The 21,398-nt window shown below is 50.8% G+C and overlaps 1 protein-coding gene across 2 annotated transcripts in view; it reads left to right on the top strand.

The window, feature by feature from the left end:
• Window positions 1-13,533, top strand: part of LOC102951325 (complement C3-like) — a 46,008-nt gene extending 32,475 nt beyond the window's left edge. For both annotated transcript variants that reach the window (XM_042977957.1, XM_042977956.1), the window contains exons 25-41: window positions 75-150; window positions 438-597; window positions 1,512-1,610; window positions 4,330-4,486; window positions 6,372-6,544; window positions 7,728-7,886; window positions 8,030-8,089; window positions 8,206-8,296; window positions 8,414-8,465; window positions 9,768-9,855; window positions 9,936-10,013; window positions 11,787-11,892; window positions 12,091-12,174; window positions 12,304-12,387; window positions 12,944-13,027; window positions 13,119-13,254; window positions 13,351-13,533. In XM_042977957.1, coding sequence (XP_042833891.1) covers window positions 75-150; window positions 438-597; window positions 1,512-1,610; window positions 4,330-4,486; window positions 6,372-6,544; window positions 7,728-7,886; window positions 8,030-8,089; window positions 8,206-8,296; window positions 8,414-8,465; window positions 9,768-9,855; window positions 9,936-10,013; window positions 11,787-11,892; window positions 12,091-12,174; window positions 12,304-12,387; window positions 12,944-13,027; window positions 13,119-13,254; window positions 13,351-13,492 — 1,829 coding nt within the window. In that variant the 3' untranslated portion in view covers window positions 13,493-13,533. The remainder of the gene's footprint in view (window positions 1-74; window positions 151-437; window positions 598-1,511; window positions 1,611-4,329; window positions 4,487-6,371; window positions 6,545-7,727; window positions 7,887-8,029; window positions 8,090-8,205; window positions 8,297-8,413; window positions 8,466-9,767; window positions 9,856-9,935; window positions 10,014-11,786; window positions 11,893-12,090; window positions 12,175-12,303; window positions 12,388-12,943; window positions 13,028-13,118; window positions 13,255-13,350) is intronic.
• Window positions 13,534-21,398: the final 7,865 nt, after the last annotated feature.

Below are 21,398 nucleotides of genomic sequence, written 5' to 3'. Positions count from 1 at the left end.
TCAGAGAATCCTTGTCCCCTGAGCCCCTCCACTCAGCCCCTGCTCCTCTGGAGACACTTCTGGCTTCCCTGCAGGGTACTCCCAGCAGCTGGCCTACAGACAAGACAACTCGGCTTTTGCGGCCTTCCAGAACCGGAAAGCCAGCACCTGGTGAGCGGTCTGGCACCCCACTGAGCAAGGCGGCCTTGGGTGGTCCCGCCAGGTCTCGCCCAAAGGGCCCTATGCTATGGACCCTCAGCCCACACAGATGAACCGCCCACCTTGAGCTGCCACGTGGCCTGTGGACATTAAGCGCCCCCTGTGGCTAGGCTGGCGCCTAACTTGGGTGGGGAAGCTGGGCCAGCCTGTAGGCCCCGCCCCTCTCTGCTCATTGGTTTCCTGGAATGGCAGTCTCTGGATCCCGGAGGCGATTGGCTGACGCTTTGTGCCGCCCACAGGCTGACAGCCTACGTGGTCAAGGTCTTCTCTCTGGCAGCCAATCTCATTGCCGTTCAGGCCAGTGTCATCTGCGAAGCTGTCAAATGGCTGATCCTACAGAGGCAGAAACCCGACGGGGTCTTCCAGGAAGATTCGCCCGTAATTGCCCAAGAAATGACTGTAAGAGGCAAGGGTTTAGGGCAGGCTGGGGGGAGGGGTGGCTGTAGTCACAGGATAGACAGGAGAAAGGCTAGCCCTTTGGCTGAGAGTGTCACTATTCCATCTCAAAGACTAGAGGCCTTCAGAATCTAGTGCAAAACAGAAGTCCCTCCCCCTTCATTCAGAAAATATAGAACAACTCACAGCTGTGGTTCTCTAAATGTGGTCTCCAGGGCAGCAGCATCAGCATCACCTTCAAACTAGTTAGAAATGTATTTTCTCAAAGCTGGACTCAAGATTCGGGAATCAGACACTTCAGGAGGAGGGCCTAGGAATCAGTTGCTACAAGCCCCTCACCCCCCACCATATGATGCTGATGCATGCATAAGGTAGAGAATCATTGCCTTAGCCTGACCTTTCAGGCTTCCAATCTCACACCATCCCCCTACCCCCATCCACATGCCATCTGTACTGAAAGGAGCCTTGCTGTATCCAGCCACAGGGCCTTTCACATGCTGTTCTCACTGTCTGGCATGCCAACCCTGGTCATCCTGCAGGGAAATCTTTCCTGATCTCCCCAATTGAGTCACACTCCCACTTTCCAATCTCACTGCCACATCCACTTCTCCTCCTGCACCGCACTCACCAATTTGTAACGATATGTCTACGGGTGAGCCAATTGGTTCATGTCTGTCTCCCCTACTAGATGGGGAGCACTGTGGGGGTGGGACTGGTGTCGGGTTCTTACTCACCATCTTTTCCACAGCATGAGCAACAATTGCTGAATGAGTGAATATTGAAGAGTGTGGCCCACCTAGGGAGAGACACTGAGGAGATTCTCACCCCTGCCTTGACCTGCTGACCCTACAAGAGGTTTGGTCAGCATGTGGGGACATAGTGGTCATACTATCCTTATTTCCTGCTTCCCATTCTAGGGTGGCTACCAGGAGAATAAGGAGAAGGATGTGTCCCTCACAGCCTTTGTTCTCATTGCATTGGAAGAGGCTAAAGATATTTGCAATGATCAGTTCAACGTAAGTGTCCACCCACCGTCTCCTTCTCGCCTCCCTACCCAGGGCACATCACCTTGGTGGGTGAGGTGTTACATTCAGGTGATTCCCAGTCCTCCCAGTGCAATAGCAGCCACCACAGCAGCCATAATGCCCATAAAACCATAATAATTCCCAGCATTTTTTGAGCATTTAACTAAGATGCTCATCTAGGTGCTGCACATGCTAAGTCCTGTAATCCTTCTAAGAGTCTGAGACGTAGGCTACTCTTCTTATCCCCAGGTTACAGAGGAGAAAACTAAGACAGAAAGAGATCAAAGAATGGGTCCTTTCTGCCTGCTTTACCCTGTCCAGAGAGTGTCAGCCAATTTCAACAAAAGCCCCCTCAGCCTGCTTTCCCCATCACTGCTACATGATCAGTGCAGCATACCTTGCTGCTTCCCTGAAGAAAAGGCACAACCCAGACCCAAGAACACATCAAGGCTACTCTCTTAGTTCAGGAGATCTTTTAGGAAATTTTCCAAGGGGCCCATGACCCCAAAAACGAAATGATTACAAATATTGGCTCATGGCTGTCTCTTTTTCCTCTGGTTTTGGTTCTGAAGCAGAGAAGCTTGGAAAGACGGACTCCCGAGAGTCTCTGCAATTACTCCCTCTGCTTTGTCCTGGGGTTTGAGAGTGGTTTGTTTGACCTTAGCTTGCCAAGGTGGAGCGCCCAGGATTTTACCTCAGGCAGCTGCCCCTCCCTTCATCGGACTCAAGATAGAGGGGACAGGGCTGTTGACTTGAGGGCCTCAGAGGGACCCAGGCCGTTCTGGGCCCAATAATTCCTCTCTCCCTGCCACCCAGCCTGCCCAGCAGAACTTGGCTGCCTTCCTTGGGGAAATAGCCAGACCAAACCTAGAGCTTTCAGATTCCCATAGGGTAAATTCTGATTGGCCCACCCTGGGTCAGGTGGTCATACCTGGGCCAATCAGCTGAGGGCAGGAAGTAGGTCTTACTGGGCAAATATGGCTGCTTCCACTGTGGCTGAGTGAATGAAAGACCGAAGTTTCTGCAAAAGTCAAGAGTAGATGGAGAACAGGCAGCTGGGCAGGGAAGCTGGGCAGCTGGGAAAGGATTAGTTTCTGCTGCAAGGCACCAACATTTTCTTCTACAAAATGGCAACACTGTAGCAGGATTCTTGCAGAGAGAGTCGTGACATAGAGGCTTATTTTCCAGGAAGCAACTTTATTCGTGCCAGCAGGCTCAGTTGGGTTTATACCCTAAGAACTGAGCCCCTAACTCCAGGTGGCATAGTGTTTTACATATCTTTTACTCCTTTGTCTCCCATATATGGTAACACACAAACATGCAGTCTGATCAAGGGATCTCATGTTACAGGGTCATGAGGGATGTCAAGTACTCTTATAGCCAAGTTGCCTGAGGTTTTGTTTTTGTTTTGCTTTTTTTCCTTAGGGAGGGGCCCTACCACAACAGTATAACTGAGCATAGCATAGGCTATAGAAGCAGATTGCTGGGGTGCAGATCAGGAGTGTGCTGGAACTAGGGTGCCTGGGTGGCTTGGTCGGTTGAGCCTCTGATGTCAGCTCTGGTCATGATCTCCCTGTTAGGGAGTTCCAGCCTGGAATTGGGCTCTGTGCTGACATCTTGCACCTTGGAGCCTGGAGCCTGCTTCTATTCTGTCTCTGTCTATCTGCTGCTGTCCTCTCTCTCTCTCTCTCTCTCTCTCAAATACCAATAAACATTAAAAAAAAAAAAGTGTGCTGGGATCAGTCTGTGAAAGCCAGCCGTTAAACTTCCAGGACTTTCACAAGCTAGTTGTTAAACGCAATCATTCTTTTCAAGCAAATTATGTAAACTGACTTTAGACTAAACGCTAAGCATTAAAAGCAAAGGTAAGAAACACTAAAACTCATCACTTCCTGATTGTTTCATTACTTTCCCTCATTATCTATGACAAATCTATCCATCTCGAGGTTATGTACCTATAAGGTGGAAATGCTATCTAATTCTGTGCTACTGCCCCCCTCCCCCCAACTCTGCATTCACTGACTCCACATAGTTTGAAATTGGCCACGGTAATATTTACACCAAGAAAGTTGGCGAATGCTGCACATCATGTCTTCCTCCTTCCATCATCTCTCTGGGTCTCAATCTTGTCATTCGTGCAGTAGAGATGATGATGAAAATAATGCCAACCCCATAGCATCCTGAAGTTCAGCGATTGCCTGTGTGACTGCCATATAGTAAGTGTTAGCTGTGAAGCTGATGATTAGAGAAGAGGTTTCCCAGTGGGGTGCTGAAGCTGGGTCATACTAGGTCATGAGTGTCTATCTGCGACACAGATTCTCCCCTTTATGTTGAGGGCCATTACGTTGGTAGCTTGAAATTGCCCACAGTGGGAGCATTTACACCACAGTAATTGGCAGGCGATAAAACAGACCCCTGGCCCCCATACACACTCCGGAGAGCTGGTGCTTAACTGTTACCAAAACACCACTGGATATATAAACTGTCCCAGGCACATCAGAGTTACTCAGAAACAAGACAGTTCATGCATACTAAAATGTCTGGAAACCTGCCCCCCCCCAAAAAAAGAAAAAGAAAACCATCCTAAACAAATATGTACCAGGGACAGAAACCATCTTCGCACCCAGAAATTGACATTTGTGTGATCCTTACCAGCTCTTTGTGGCAGCAATATGCACCTTACCAGAGAACCCAATCCTCTTTCTCACAGAGCCTGGAGCGCAGCATGTATAAAGCAGGAGATTATCTTGAAGCCCACTACAGGAACCTGCGGAGACCGTATTCTGTGGCCATTGCAGGCTACGCCCTGGCCCGATTAGGCAGGCTGAAGGAAGATCTCCTCGAAAAATTTCTGAGCGCAGCCCAAGGTGAGTGGCAGCCTGGTGAAGAACAGAGGCATGCATGGCCAGGGTTTGGGGGTGGTCATCTTGAGCTGGCATGTGGCTCTAAGCTATGCTACGATGGGCAGCTTCAGGTTGAGCTGGAGTGGATGGTGCTAAGCCCTGCTTGGTGAATGGCTCTGAGGTGTCAGAATCCTCACTGTAAGCTACACAAGAAGGTAGCATCATTCATTCAACAGCTATGTTTTGAGCACTTGCTATGACACAGGAACAAGGACGTGGGCTCTGACATCAGACAGACCCAAATTCAAATCTCCCTCTGCCACATTCTCACTGTGCGACTTTGTAAAAGTCACGGACCCTCCCTGGACCTCATCTGAAGAAGATACTGACATCATAGGTGGCTGACAAGATTGAAGGAGTAATGTAGGTAGAAGGTCTAGCATACAGTGAGAGCTCTATTCCGATGTGTTGTCGTCATTATCTCAAGGGTAATTAGGATTAGATAAGATAATGCCATAGGGAATTTAGCACAGTGCCCAGCACACAGTGAGCACTTAATCATTGGCTCAGGTAATATACTGCATCAGCTTTGCACTCACTGATGTAACATACGTCAGGACATATACTGAGGTGGTTTAGCACAATGGAAGCTTGTTGTTGGTGGACAGCTCTCTTCCAGACAGTCATGTGGAGATCTGGGCCTCTATCTTTTCATGACTTTGCCACCACGGGGTGCTTGGGATCCACTCCATCTAAGCATAAGGGGAAATGGTCAGGTGGATTGTTGAAGGGAGGTAGACCAGGCATGGAAGGGGCCCCTAACATTGCCAGTGTCCATGCCATCATCCAGAGTTCAGTCATGTGGCTGCACCTGCCTGCAAAGACATATGGGAGATGCATTGCAACTGTGTGCCCAGGAGGAGGGAGCAGTGTTTTTTTTTTTTTTAATGTTCATTTATTTTGAAAGAGAGGGCATGAGCAGGGGAGAGGCAGAGACAGTGGGAGACAGAGAGTACAAAGCTGGCTCTGTGCTGACAGCAGACATCCTGATGTGGGACTTGAACTCCTGAACCGTGAGATCATGACCTGAACCAAAGTTGGAAGCTCCACCGACTGAGCCACCCAGGTGTCCCTGAGGAGGGAATGCTTTTTTCCAACGTTTTTTTTTTTTTTATTTATTTTTGGGACAGAGAGAGACAGAGCATGAACGGGGGAGGGGCAGAGAGAGAGGGAGACACAGAATCGGAAACAGGCTCCAGGCTCCGAGCCATCAGCCCAGAGCCTGACGCGGGGCTCGAACTCACAGACCGCGAGATCGTGACCTGGCTGAAGTCGGACGCTTAACCGACTGCGCCACCCAGGCGCCCCGGGAATGCTTTTTAATGATGATCTCTGCCACAAGTGCTTTTGTGGGCACTTGGGACATCGCAGTGAATACAGCACAGCCCTTGCCAACATGGTTCACACTCCAGTTGAGGAGACAAATGAGTAAATAGATTGCTATAGAGCATCACAGTGCTAGGACAGGACAGCACATGATGTTTTAAGAGACAGAGGGAGGGCCTCACAAACTCTTGGGGTGCCATTGAAGCTGAATTGTGCAGGATGGGATTAACCGGGAGTACATAGAGGGTACAGAATGTGAAAAGGCCCAGGAAGTAAGAATGACCATGGAAAGTTTAGGGAATCTCCTGTAGATCAGTGGGGCTGCAGTTGAGAATTGAAATGGAAGAGTGAAGGTTAATGAAAGAAGAGAGGGAGGCAGGAGCCAGCAGATTGAGGGCCTTGGATGTCAGTCAGGACACCTGAACACCAAGGGGTCTATTGTGAGTCTTTTTCTGAGCTTTCTTGAGCCATCCCAAGACTGGACAGCGCAGTGAGCATGGGGGACTCGGGGGTTTCTCTGCAGACAAGACACAGTGGGAGGAGCCTGGCAAGAAGCTCTACAGCATGGAGGCCACATCCTATGCCCTCTTGGCCCTGCTGGTGCTCAAAGAATTTGACTCTGTGCTTCCCGTCGCAAACTGGCTCAAAGAGCAGAGAGAATACGGAGGTATTCTCCACAGATATGGCTCCACCCAGGCAAGTGACCTCATATCCCCCATGCACCTGAATGCCTACTTCCTCTGGCTTCCCACTGGCCCCTCAGAGAAGATGCTAAGACCAAGAGGGGCCGTCCTTCTGTCCCGCAACCATAGTGGCTGGAATGGATTTGAGAGATCAGGCCTTTTTCGTTGTGATCCCACTGGCATATTCTAGACTACACTCTGAATGCCCAAGCTGTGATCTGAGGCTCCTCATATCCTGACCATGTTCTCAGTTCCACCAGGCTCCCAGTGTTACCTCCTAACTTCCTGTGTGTTCTAGACTATGTTCTCAGTTCGACAAGGCTCCAAGTGTTAGCTCATATATTCCTGTGTGTTTTAGACCAGTTTCTCAGTCCTACCAGGCTCTCAGTGTTAGTGCATATCTTCCTGTGGGTTGTAGACCAGCTTCTCCAGTCTACCAGGCTCCCAGTATTAGCTCATGGGTTCTAGACCAGGTTCTCAGGTCCAACTGGCTCCAAGTGTTAGCTCATATCTTCCTATGTGTTCAAGATCATGTTGTCAGATCCAGGATGCTCCCAGTGTTAGCCCATATCTTCCTGTGGCTTCTAGACAAGGATCTCAGTTGTACCTGGCTCCCAGTGTTAATTCGTCTTACTCTGGATTCTAGCCCATGTTCTTGGCTATTCTAGGACATCATCCAATCTCTCCATCTGGAAGGTGGGTTCTAGGACATGGGCTTCCGGCTCCAGTTTGAACCCCTTTCTTTCTGGAGAGCTATCAGTCACATTCTCAGTATCCCTTTTGGATTCTAGACCATATGTTCAGTGTTCCCAGGCTCCAACTTCATTCTTCTGACACAAACAGATTCTATATACATTCTCAGTGACTCCAAACCCTTGTCTTAGACTCTCCTCTGGATGGACCTGGGCACACTCTCAGTTTCAATTTCAGTCTTATGCCTGCAATTTCTGGTGGATTCTAGACTTGTTCTCAGTGTTTCCAGGATCTTGTCTAAACCCCTGTCCCTTGGAGAATCAAGAACATGTCCTCAGTGTCTAACAACCCCTAATCTTATCCTCACCTTCTCTGGGGCAGGGGGTCCTAAGCTATAGTCCCAGTAGCCCCCTCCCTCTGATCTGAGTCGCTTTCTTCCCCGGTGGGTTCTAACCACCTTCTCAGTCTCCTGGCTCACCCTCTTTCTTTCTCATGGGTTCTAGGCCACCTACATGGTGTTCCAAGCCTTGGCCCAATTCCAGAAGTGTGTCCCTGACCACAAGGATCTGAATCTGGATGTGTCCATCGAACTGCCCAGCCACAGCTCTGTCATCAAGTACAGAATCTTTTGGGAATCTGCTAGCCTCCAGCGGTCAGCAGAGGTACAACTGCCTAGCCAAACACTTGCTGTTCCCCTCCACAACAACCAGTGTTTGCCACAGGCAAGAAATAGGGCATATGACTGTAGCAACCAGGGGAAGGCTTGGTTCCCAAATCCTCTCTCTTCTTTCCCTGCTCCCTGCAGACCAAGAAAAATGAGGATTTTGTAGTAACAGCTAAAGGGAAAGGACAAGGCACCTTGTCGGTAAGGAACAGGAACACACACCAGCTTGGCCCGCCTTCTCTCAGCCCCTCTGGCCCCGAGGGACCCTCTTCTCAACTCAAGTGGGCTGACACTGCATTGCCCTGTGATCTCACCAGGTGGTGACAATGTACCATGCCAAGCTCAAAAGCAACCACACCTGCAAGAAGTTTGACCTCAAGATTAATGTACGACGAGCTCCTGAAGATGGTAAAAGAGTTAAGACCCTACCTGTTACCCTTCCCCCGCCCTCATTCTAATGTCTGCCTCCTTCCTGAGTTGGGACCCAGGGACACCCCCCTCCCATTCTTCTGTCTGTGTTTCTAGTCAAGAGGCCTCAGGAAGCCCTGGACACCATGATCCTTGACATCTGTACCAGGTAAGTGATGGGGCACTGGGGGTCATCTTGGCAATTCCTCTGTCTATAGCAAGACTTCTCCTTTCCATGACCTAATCCTTTCTAAGAGCGTATTGTGCATCTGGTATTGTCTGAAGTACCTGCCAGGAGGTGGGTACCCCAGGCAGTCCTCACTTTGCATTGGCAGTCCAATACGAGCGATGGCCCCATAACCTGAAATTATTCAAGCAGTGTCAACAAATCAGTGGGGGAATTTGCCATTGTTGCATGACCTTTAAAGCGTTTATCACAGCTTCAGAACTCTCAAAATGCCAGTTAGGAAGGTACAGAGAAATGGAAATTACAGTAACATGAGAATTTGTTTAGCATGCTGTAAACTACAACATTAGAACATGGAGATAACAAGCAATTCTTGTTCTCCTTTGTAAAACACTTACCAAAAGTGCTGTGGGTCTTCCTTCTGTTGTGTCACTTGGGATAGGGATTGAGCAGGCATCTTTCCTATGACATAGTGAATTGTCACGCTCCCTTCTAAGTTAGGTCAGCTTCCAACTCTAATCTTTTGAGCGGCCGATGTCACAAGACAGCCGGTTGGTCCCTCCAATGGCAGCAAGGGTGACATTCGCACAGTCTGCTGTTCCTTCTCTAACTCCATTTCTGTGCTTTCAAATTTTACCTCCAGTGTCTTCATTTCTCTGCTGCCTTTCATCTTGGCTGGCAGTTCCCTCTGCCAGTTGACCAGTTTTGTGAAACGTCATGCGGCTTATCCCTGGGAGATAAGGAAGTACCACAACCACAGGCCTTGCTATCTGTGCATGAACTGCTCAGTGACCCATCACGGACAGACTTTGAAAGGAATGACGTGATTGGTCACTGACCGTGATGCGTGTGTGTAATTTGCACAATGATTGGTGGACCCAAGATCCAGAGACAAGATTTGTACTCGTACTTTATGCAATTGACTACTGTACCCTGGTGCTGGGGGCCTGGCGTTATTGAGCTAGACCATGGTAACATTTTCTCGTCTGCATTTTCTGGACGAATTGAGGCATGGAGAGGTCAAGCGACTCATCAAATGTCATATGGAGCTGGGATTTGAACCCGTGCAAAGGGGCTCCAGAGCCTGAGCTTTTAGTCACCTTGACCATGACACTGCCTTTCCTTCATTCCATTTGGGGAATGTTTCCCACAATCTAATATCCTTCTGTGCTGCTGTGTGGGAACCAGTAACCCCAGTCTCTGACCAGACCCCGTTGTGCAGACACTGTGCCCCAGGGCTGATCCTGCCCTGGGACCCAAGTACCCTCCCCCTGCCCTATACAGGTACCTGGGAGAGCAGGATGCTACCATGTCGATCCTGGATATATCCATGATGACTGGCTTTTCTCCTGACACTGGTGATCTCCACCAGGTGTGAAGGGCTTGGGCTTGGGGGCTGGCATGAGTGGGCAGGGGTTTGAGGAGGATTTCACAAATCTTACCTTTCCCCAGTTGAGCAACGTCATTGGAAGATACGTCTCTTTGTGTGACATGAACAATAAGAACACCGTCACCATCTACCTGGACAAGGTAAGGCTTCCAATAGGGATCTGACCTCTACCAGGCAGGCCTCCTTCTGGGCCACACCAGGCCCAGTCTAGGAAGTGAGGGGTCTGTGCTGCTGGGTGGTGGAGGGAAGGGGCATAAAAAGAAGGTGGACAACCCAGGTCATCTCATCTTTTCTAAGCAGCTTACCTTCTGACCAGTCTCCTTCCAACCTCATTTTACACTTGCTTCCTCCAACTTCTCATCATAGTCCTCAACAACTTTTGAAAGGAGCCACTTGGGTTTAAAAAATAAAGTGCTCAGTGCTGAAAAGCATTCCCCTTGCTCCGCACCCCCTGGGTTTTCTCTCTCCATGTTTGCTCTCCATCTGACTTTCTGTCACTGCCTTTCTCTCTAATATTGACTTGAGCTTCCTCCTCTCCCCTACTTACATCTTTCCGTTTCCCTATCCTCACATGCCCCCTGCTAACTTCCAAAATTCCCAAAGTCCCCTCACCCCATATTAGTCAGCATAAGTAACACTAGCTGCTGTAATAAGCCTCTCAAGAATATGAGGGTCCCAACACAAGAGTCTTGTGCCTCCCACTCAGGTAAAGTCCAGCTGGGAGGCTAAGGAAAGTGTTTTCTGCTCCACACAGTAAGTCAGGGATCCGCTCACATTCCTTCTTGGGGCTCTGCAATCCCTAGGATCTTAGAGTCCTCTGCTGGACCCCTCCTCCCTGGAAGAAAAGAGGATTGTGCATGAGCTAGTGGTTGACGTTTTCTTGTACTGGAGTTTTTGTGCACTTAAATTTTTATAGGATTCCAACCTTACAGGGAAATTGCAGAGCAGTAAAACACAGTTCCATATACTCTCTATGCAAATTCACTAACTGTTAGCCTGTTCCTCCAAATACACCTGTCACATATACGTACCTATGCATACCTATTTCTGTTTCTGTCTCTCTCTGTGTCTTTATTTTTTCAGCTTGAATGAGAGGTCACTGACATACAACATTGTGTAAGTTTAAGGTGTATAGTAATGATTTGATGTATGTGTATATTGGGAAATGATCACCACCATAAGTTTACTTAACACATTTATTACTTCACATAGTTTTAATGCATGTGTGTGTGTGTGTGTGTGTGTGTGTGTGTGTGTGATGAGAACTTTTAAGATCTAGCCTCTCAATAAGTTTTTCTTTTCAATTTTCTAATATTTATTTATTTTGAGAGAGACAGAGAGAGAACACAAGCAGGGAAGGGGCAAAGAGAAGTAAAGACAGAATCCCAAGAAGGTTCTGTGCTGTCAGAGCAGAGCCCAATGTGGGGCTCAAAGTCACAAACCCATGAGATCATGACCTGACCTGAGATAAAGAGTCGGATATTTAACCCACTATGCCCTCCTGGTGCCACCCCAACAACTACTTTTAAATATAGCATTCAGTACCATTAACCTTGGATGTTTTTATGGGCAGAGACAGCAGTCCGGTGGCCAGAACTCAATCACATGGCCACACTGAACTAGGAAAGGAAGCTGACAGGGATACTGTAGCTTCAAGCCTTGGCGAAGTGGAAAATGGCTGTGTTGAAGTGCTCATCAGTCTTTTGGTGGAGACTCCTGCTCCCTCACTTTCTCCACCACTGTCTCAACCACCAGGACCCTAGGCTGGGCTCCATTCCATGTCGCACCACTGACCAGCCTCCTCCTTCCCCCCAGATCTCACATGACCTGTCGCCCCACTGACCAGCCTCGTCCTTCCCCCCAGATCTCACACGACCTGTCGCCCCACTGACCAGCCTCCTCTTTCCCCCCAGATCTCACATGACCAGGAGGACTGTCTGACCTTAAAATTGCACCAGTACTTCAACATGGGGCTTATCCAGCCCGGGTCGGTCAAGGTGTATTCCTATTACAACCTGGGTGAGCAGCCCACCTAGGGTCTGGGGGGCCTGGGCGGCCTGAGGGTCCAAGGGATCCGTGCGAGGCGGGGGCCTGAGGTCCCAGGGTTGGGGACCTGGCCTCTCCAGGTCTGAGGGACTGGAGCTGGGACTCCAAGCCCCTGGGTCTCTGGGCCGGAGGCCCTAGCCCTCTGACACCTCCCTGCTACTCTGCCCACAGATGAGAATTGCATCCAGTTCTACCACCCAGACAAAGAAGACGGGTTGCTGAGCAAGCACTGTCACACAGACGTGTGCCGATGTGGTGAGGGTGGACACAAAATTGCCAGGAAGTGTTGGCCCCACACCCATGGACATCCACACGGACCCAGGGGTGGGGGGCCCTGGACAACACGTGTGATGTAACCATGTCCCCCGCTCATCCACCACACAGAGAACTGCTTCATGCACCCGATGGATGAAAAGATCACCCTGGACGACCGTCTGGACAAGGCCTGTGAACCAGGAGTAGACTACGGTGAGTGGGCACGTGCATGTGGGTGCCTGGGTGAGCGACACTGTGTGGCCATAGCTGTGTGTGTGACTGGCTGTGAGTGCCCCTGGCTGCATATGGCTATACGTCAGGCTGTGGTTGCAGCCCATGTGTGTGTGGGTGTAAATGTGTTATGAGGGGCCATGAGTGCATGGGGAGCCATGCTAATGAGTCGGCCGGGTATGCAGCCAGTGTGAGAGCGGATATGCTTGTCTGTCCCTTGTGTGTGTGACATTGTAGTCGTGCCAAGCCATGGAGATAAGAGACAGTGCTTGTGGGGGACAGTGGATGGGAGGCTATGCATAGGACTCCACCGTGGTGACTGTAATTGTGCACATGGCCGTGTGTGGCTGTGTGACGTGGTGGTTGTGGGAACACATGTGGCAGGTGTGTTACTGGGGGCAGGGACTGTTGCACGTGTGGCTGTGACCCTGCATGTGTCTGCTTGGGGACGCCATATGCCCAGGTGCGCCTGAAGCTGAGAGTCCCCGCAGCCCCCCTTGCCTGTGACCCCACCGTCCTTCCCCTCCTCCCCCATCAGTGTACAAGACCAGGCTTATCAAGAAGGAGCTGTCAGAAGACTTTGATGATTACGTAATGGTCATCGAGCAGATCATCAAATCAGGTCAGCCCTGCAGTCTGTGTTCTGTCTTTCCACTTCCTTCTTGCTGGTTCCCTGCCCTCCCCCACTCAGCGTCCCTGTCCGTCCCTTCCAGGCTCTGATGAGGTGCAGGTTGGACAGGAGCGCAGGTTCATCAGCCACATCAAGTGCAGAGAAGCCCTGAAGCTGCAGGAGGGGAAACACTACCTCATGTGGGGCATGTCCGCCGACCTGTGGGGAGAGAAACCCAAGTGAGTGTCAGCCCTGTGCATGCCCCACCCCCCACAGTGGGTCGCCCCTTCCCATGCTTTCCCTGCCCTGATCCTGACCTGCCGTCCTCCCCGCAGCATCAGCTACATCATCAGGAAGGACACCTGGGTGGAGCTGTGGCCAGAGTCTGATGAATGCCAGGATGAGGAGAATGAGAAGCTGTGTCAAGACCTGGCCAGCTTCGCTGAGAACATGGTTGTCTTTGGCTGTCCCAACTGACCCTTGCCCACAGTCCCCACAATAAAGCTTCCCTGAGAGTTCATGGGTCTCCCAAAGTCGGAAGGTCTTGGAGAGGGAGGAAGAGGCAGCTGTGATCCCCTGCCTCCTCCCTGTGGATCACCTGCACGTTTGCTTCCTCCCCCGGGGAGCCCGCGCCCACGTGCACCTGCACTGCACCCGCACGTAGTCTGAAGTGAGCCTGCATTTGCGCCAAGTGCTCACCTACTTGCTTTCTTTCCACCTGCATTGTGACCTGTGTGTCCTCTGCCTCCCCCCCTGGGTCCTCACCAGTATCTTCACCTACATCCTTCTCTCATCCACTGTGTGGGTACCAGTATCCTCACCTGCTGTACCCCAGCCCTCACGAGCATCATTATGCATGAGGGCTCCACAGTCCTCTGCCTACTCACCTTCCTCCCACCTGGATCCTCTGCCTCCTCACCTTTTTCCCACCTGGATTCTCTGCCTCCTCACCTTCCTCCCACCTGGATCCTCTACCTCCTCACCTTCCTCCCACCTGGATCCTCCCCCTCCTCACCTTCCTCCCCTCCTGGATCCTGTCTTCTCACCTTCATCCCCACTTGAACCCTCTACCTCCTCACTTTAATCCCCACCTTAATCCTCTAACACCTCATATTCCTCCCACCTGGACCCGCCACCTCCTCACCTTCCTCCCACCGGGATCCTCTGCCACTTCACCTTTTTCCCACCTGGATTCTCTGCCTCCTCACCTTCCTCCCACCTGGATCCTCTACCTCCTCACCTTCCTCCCACCTGGATTCTCCCCCTCCTCACCTTCCTCCCCTCCTGGATCCTGTCTTCTCACCTTCATCCCCACTTGAACCCTCTACCTCCTCACTTAATCCCCACCTTAATCCTCCAACACCTCACAATCCTCCCACCTGTACCCTCCACCTCCTCACCTTCCTCCCACCTGGATCCTCCCCCTCCTCATCTTCATCCCCACCTGGATCCTTCCCTTCCTCACCTTCCTCCCACCTGGATCCTCTGTCTCCTCACCATCATCCCCACCTGGATCCTGTCTCTTCACCTTCCTCCCACCTGGATCCTCCGCCTCCTCACCTTCCTCCCACCTGGACCCTCTGCCTCCTCACCTTCCTCCCACCTGGATCTTCCCCCTCCTCACCTTCTTCCCACCTCGTCCTCCACCTCCTCACCTTCATCCCCACCTGGATCCTGTCTCCTCACCTGCCTCCACACCTGGACCCTCCGCCTCCTCACCTTTCTCCCCACCTGTTCTCACCTTCTCCCCACTTGCCCCTCATCTGCAGCTCGCTTACAACCCCATTCACTACTTTGTGTGCATTCCACGTGACTTTGCCCAGGAGGTGATGATACAAGGCAGAACAGGCGAGTTTCTACTGTCGATCAGTGAGCCAGGGAGGGGAAGGCATGAGTCAGCATTCAAGGGCTGAAGGGGGGGGGCGTTCAGGGGGTATTGTGGTCGCAGCATCACCTGAGCTGCATGGGGGGCAGCAGCCACAGGCAAATGGTTTCACTGTCTGCTGATCGGAACTGGGCCCCTGGATGCCTCTTCTGATTAATAACACCACTAGTAAGTCTTGGTCTATAGAGGGTGGGATCCAGTTCCTGACTCTAGATGAGATCATCATGGGAAAATCCCTGAGCCTGGCAGTCACCCCTTCTCAGCCCATTTCCCCTAAGACCCCAGGTCCTGTGATCCCCACCTCCCCATTCCCTGAATATAGGGGAAATACATTCACAGCACCCCTGCTCCTTCCAGCATGTCAGGCACCTCTGTCAATGGGAGACTCAAAAATTCTCACCACTCACTAGGTGTCCCAGCCTCACTAGGTGACCTCTGACCAGATGCCTGCCCACCCGCCTTTATGTCCTTCTTGTCATGTTTTTCATGCCAATTCCTCCCTTTCTTCTGCCCTGGGATTAATTTCCTTCCTTTTGTTTTTAATACATTGATATTTTTTTGTTTGAGCACCTGTGGTTCCAGACTGTGACAACACAGACATGATCTTTGAAACTCACATTCTAAAGATAGCGTGGAGTTGATGTGTCCCATCAATATTGGACTTGCTGAACCTGATAGTCACATGAGCCAATTCCTCAAAATAAATGTGTGTGTGTGTGTATGCGCGTGTGCATGCGCGTGTGCACACAGATCATTGATAGATAGATAGATACATGCATACATACATACATACATAGATAATACATATAAATAGTTAAATGATAGAGATAGAGATAGAGATAGAGATAGATAGATGATAGATAGTAGGCAATAGACGAATGGATGTATGGTTGGTTGGTGAAGGGATGAATGAATATATAAATGGATGAATGGATGGATGGATGGATGGATGGATGGAAGGATGAACAGATGGATGGATTTATGGTTGGGCAGGTAGATGGATGGATGCATGGATGATCAGACAAATGGATGGATGGATGAATGGATGGATGGATGGGTGGGTGGATTGCAAAATTGGTGGTTGGATGGATGGATGGATAAATGGACGGATGGACAGATGAATGGATGGATGGATGGGTGGATTTATGGATGGATGGTCAGACGGATGGATGGATGGATGGATGGATGGATAAATGGATGAATGGATGGATGGATGGGTGGATGGGTGGATGGATGGATGGACAGATAGAGATATTACTGGTTCTTTCTCTGGAGAGCCCTGACTAATGCAGATGGTCAGGGAAGACAGGGATATCTCCTGTGATGAGAGAATTCTTGAGCCAAGACAGAGATGACAAAGAGGAGCCAGCCATGGAGGATCTGGAAAAGAACATTCCAGATGAAGGAAACAGTATGTACAAAGTCCTCAAGATGCCTGAGGCCAAGTGAGCACAGGGTATGGACTTCAAGAGAGTGAAGATCACTTTGTGTCTACTCTAAGATCAGGGGAAGACCAAGCTTTTTCTATAAAGGGCCAGATAGTAAATATCTTAAGGTTTGAGGGCTAAGATAAAATCGAGGAGATCATGAAGGTACTTGTAAAACAAGAGAGGAAACTTGGGTCCCGCCATGCCGTCTTCACATGGGATGGGCCATCCTGGGTGGGGGACATCCTCTATGCCCAGCAGCCAGAGCTGTTCTCTCCATGATAAGGGGTTCACCCAAGGGAGAGCAGTTTGGAGATCCAGAAAGGTGGAAGCAGTAGGAGGTGACCCCTAGGTCCGTTTCTCTCTGATCCAGTGATACCCAGATCCCAGCCAACCTTTCCATCCCAAGGTCTACTTTCTCTTCTGGATGAGCTTGTCAAAGGCAAGGCAACTCGCTGAGCCACCAACCCCCAGGATGAGATTCATTCACTCAGTGCCCTGTAGTTACCAACACAGGATTCTCCAACATGTAGGTGGCAGCCAGTATGACCAGCACAGGGCGTGGACGTGGTGAGATGTTGGCTGTGAGTCAGGGAGATGGGCACTGGGAGCAGAGTGGGGAACAGGCAGAGAGGGAAGACCCTGGTGGGTATCTGCAGCTCACTAAAGTGAGTCACTCCCGTACACACAGAGGGGGATGGCTGGATTTGGGCCACGAGGCATAATGTGCTAGCCCCTGAGGCCTCCGTGGGAAGCCACCGCAATATTTTAAGCAGGGAAGACATGAAGGCTGACTTATGTGTTTGGAAAACTGATGGTAGCAATTCCAATCCTAGCTATATTCCCAAAGACTTGGAAGCTGGTACCCAGACAAATATACGTGCGAGCATGCTCATAGCAGCACTTTGCCCAGTAGCCCAAAGGTGGAAACGACTGAAGCATCCCTCAGCGTGTGAATGGGCAAGCAAACTGGGATGTGTCCATACACTAGAACATTCCTCAGCCCTAACAAGGAAGGACCTGGCTGAGACTTGAAAACATTATACTCAGTGAAGGAAGCTAGACACAAAAGACCACAGGTTGTGTATTTCCACTTTTATGAAATACCTGAACTATTCAGGACAGGTAACTCCACAGAGCAGGAAAGCTGACTAGTGGTTGCCAAGGGCTGGGAGGCCTGGGGGATGGGGACTGCTTTATGGGTATGGGCTTACCTTTCGAGGCGCTGAAAACGTCTGGGGACCAGAGTTGTCCGACTGTGGAAATGCCCTAAATACCGCTGAACTGCTCACTTTAAAATGGTTGCTTTTACGTTATGTGAATTTCACCTCTAAAATAAAAGAAAATAGTAAATTAAATTAAACCATATAAATTAAAGGAAACAAATACACAAGTTCACACTTGTAGAGGGCAGAGAATGAATTATGAGGTGGCAAGAGGCAGAGAGAACGTCCAGCTGGAAACCACTGCAAGAATCAGGCCAGAAATGACGGATGCCCTAGTGTGTTAGTGCAGTCTGGCGGCTGTAACAAGATGCCCTACACCAGGCGCCTCAAACGGCAGACATGCATTTCTCAGGGTTCCGGAGGCTGGAAGTCTGAGACACAGGTGCCAGCTTGGTCGGGCTCTGGTGAGGGCTCTGTTCCTGGCTTGTAGACAGTGGCCCTCTCACTGGGTCCTCAAACGTCTTAAATGGCAGAGACAGAGAGGGAGGGAGAGAGCCTCCCGTCAGGGGCACTCATCCCATTCAGGAAGACTCCACCCTCCTGACCTAACCACTTCCCCAAGGCCCCACCTATAGAGGCCATCAGGTAGGTGATCAGGACATTACCAAATGAACGGGGGAGGGGCACAGACACTCAGCCCACAGCACTTAGCAAAAGTAGTAGCAGTGGGTCTGGAAACAGGCAGCTGGGTTCAGATCAGACGTTGAGACTGAATGGCCAGGGCTTGCGAAAAGGTGGGATGTGGGGGAGAAGAGAAAGAGGGCTACTCAGGCCCATTGGAGGTGCCCCCGGGACGACTTCCAGGCCTTGGATTTAGCCTAGTTAACCTAGCGGCTGGTGGTTACACCACCTGTCTGTGAGTTCCAATTTAAACTTGCATCCATGCATGCACGCATGCACACACACACTCACGGGCACACTCATGCACGTGAACACACATCCACACATGCAGGCGTATGTGTGTCTGCTCCTGCACACACCCGTGCACGTGCACACTCATGCACACCTTGCACGCACACGCACCTACATGCACACACCTGCAGACACCCACATGCATGCACACTCATACCCATTCATCTACATGCACACACCTACACACCCACATGTGTGCATAGATGCACCAACATGCATGCCTGCACCTGCCTCATGTCCATGCACACATGCACACAGCATGCACACACACACTCACAGGCACACTCATACACGTGTACACACATCCACACATGCAGGCGTATGTGTGTCTGCTCCTGCACACACTTGCATGCACGTACACTCATGCACACCACACACGCACATGCACCTACATGCACACACACGTGCATGCACACCACACATGCACACACTTATGCATGTGCACACTCATGCACACCACACATGCACACGCACCTACATGCACACCCCTGCTTGCATGCACACTCATGCACATCCACATGCACACGCACCTACATGCACACACACATGCACATGCACACTCATGCACACCTCACACGCACATGCACCTACATGCACACACTTGCAGACACCCACATGCATGCACACTCATACCCATTCATGTACATGCACACACCTACACACCCACATGTGTGCATAGATGCACCAACATGCATGCCTGCACCTGCCTCATCTCCATGCACACATGCACACAGCATGCACATGCACACATGCACTGGACCCAATATACACACCTGGACACATTCACACAAAAAGCACTCTCGTAGTTTGCACTTCCCTAACCACCATCTCAAACACTCTATAGTATTTTCTTCTTTACTAGGCTCATTGTCTCTCACCCCAACAATGGGAGCTCCTTAAGACCAGGGACTTTTGTCTCTCTTTTTCATGTTGTGCCCTCAAACTTTGAACAATGCCTGGCACACAGGAGATGCTCTATAAATATTTGGTCATGAGTGAATGAAGCAGCCACAGGGAAAAGCTGTGGCCTCCCCCCTCCATCCCTACCTGAGTCACATCTTTAGATGCCCCTGGAAGGTGTGAGAGTCTGTATGACTGAGATTGAGATAGAGCCAGCCTGGGGGTGAGAGGACAGGAAGAAGAGGAGGGCCAGTGGAGAAAGGAGAGGGGCGAACCCCGGGACCCATGGGTGCCTGTCTGCAGCATGTGAAGCCTAGGACTATTGGGCAATTGTGATTTCCTCCCTGCCCTCAGGGACCCAAGCGTGCAACCCAGCCCTGAAGTGTCTCAGGACCTTGTCTGCTCAGGCCTGGAGGAGATGGTTTGCGGTCCTCTGTGTTCATGAAGGATGGACAGACATCCCATTCACGAGGCTGGGGTGCAGCCACAGGTGAAGACAGCCCTGCAGTGCATGCCAGCTGGGCCTGGATCTCCTGCTGCTGCTGCTGGCTGCTGGGGGAGATGGTCACACCCCTGCTGGTGAGTAGGAGCTCAGGGCTTGTGGCAGGTGGGTCTCCTGTGTCACTGTGCATGTCTCTGTGCACGTGTGTGCAGGACAGGAGACACATTAAGTGTAGCCCAGTGCAAGTCAATTCACTTCTCTGAACCTCAGTTTCCTCATCTGTAAAATGGGTGTGATAATACAAGTACCTACCTCACAGGGAATGAAATACAATATTGTGTGTGTACATGGGCTGGAAGAAGTGATTCTGCAGCAGGGAGACCACAGACCACAGGGGTTCAGACAACAGACAACAGACAACAGGGATGGTGAGTGCATAGGAGAGGTAGAAAATGGGGGACCTTGGCTTGGAGGCCTGGTGGGACAGTCACCAAAACAAGGTAAGGAGGAGGAGGAGTAGGTGTTGGAAACAATAAACATACAGTCCATGTGCAGTGAGGCCTCACCACGTGCAGGGCACCAGGCTGAGCCTCTGCCTGCCCCATGCCACTGGCTTGTCACCCAATGCTCAGAGGGACATTCACGGCTGTGAATGTCCAGTCTGCCCCTGCATCCTCCAGGGTGGGAGTCCCTGATGCTCAGGCCTCTCCTGAGCTTGAGCCAGGGGTGCAGGGGAGTGGGGGAAGGAGCCATGGGGCAGATCAGACCCAACAGGGCCAAGTTTTCCTTCCAGTTAATGAGTAATGAGTAGGGGGAGAAGGGGAGGCCTGGGCTGCATGGTGGGGGAGGTGCCCTGGCCGTGGGTCCTGGAGGGAAAATCTCAGAAAGCAGTGTAGCAAGGACCCCATCCTGGAAGTGGGGGGCCAGGAGGGGAGGGGCAGTCCCTGCTGTTCCCAGGCCTGACACTGACTCTGAAGGGTGAGGGTGGGGGGCGCAGCAGGGAAATCACTGCAGTCAGTGTGAGAACTAAGCCCACTGAGCCAATCAAAGGAGGCACACAGAGACCCAGAGCACAGTGAGGCAAGGTTTTAACCAACGTTCTTGCAAGAGCAGGTGTGCAGCAGACAATTTATCTCCCAGCGTGCTGGTCCCTCCCCTGATTCCTCATTGGCTGAATACCGCAGAGATTACAGCCTTACCCAGAAGTCACCTATGTCCACGTAAGGCAAAAAGTAGTCTGTTGGAACAAACGTACATTTCCTGCGGTGACACAGAAACTTCCAGTCCTCTCCTTTGTTCTTTGGCACATGCTCTTTGCAAAGACTGTGAAAATAAGCCCGCAAAACGGAGGGGAAGATCCAGGAAGTGAAGTGTTTAATGGTTTGGGACTCCACTGGGGAGGGGGAGAGGTGCATACATATTTCTAATAGGTTGCAAACTTGTTAGATAGCACAGCTTTAATTAGTATTTCTGAACATGAATCAACTCCCTTACTTCTCACAATCCCTCCTCTTCTAAGCTGATTCCATTTTCATTTATATGTCCTTAATTTTTGAGGTCTCGCAAACATATTCAGCAAATGTTGGCCCTC

The sequence above is a fragment of the Panthera tigris genome, chromosome A2 (genome assembly GCF_018350195.1).
Source record: "Panthera tigris isolate Pti1 chromosome A2, P.tigris_Pti1_mat1.1, whole genome shotgun sequence".
NCBI classification, from domain to species: domain Eukaryota; kingdom Metazoa; phylum Chordata; class Mammalia; order Carnivora; family Felidae; genus Panthera; species Panthera tigris.
This window is presented reverse-complemented; position numbering and strand designations above follow the sequence as displayed.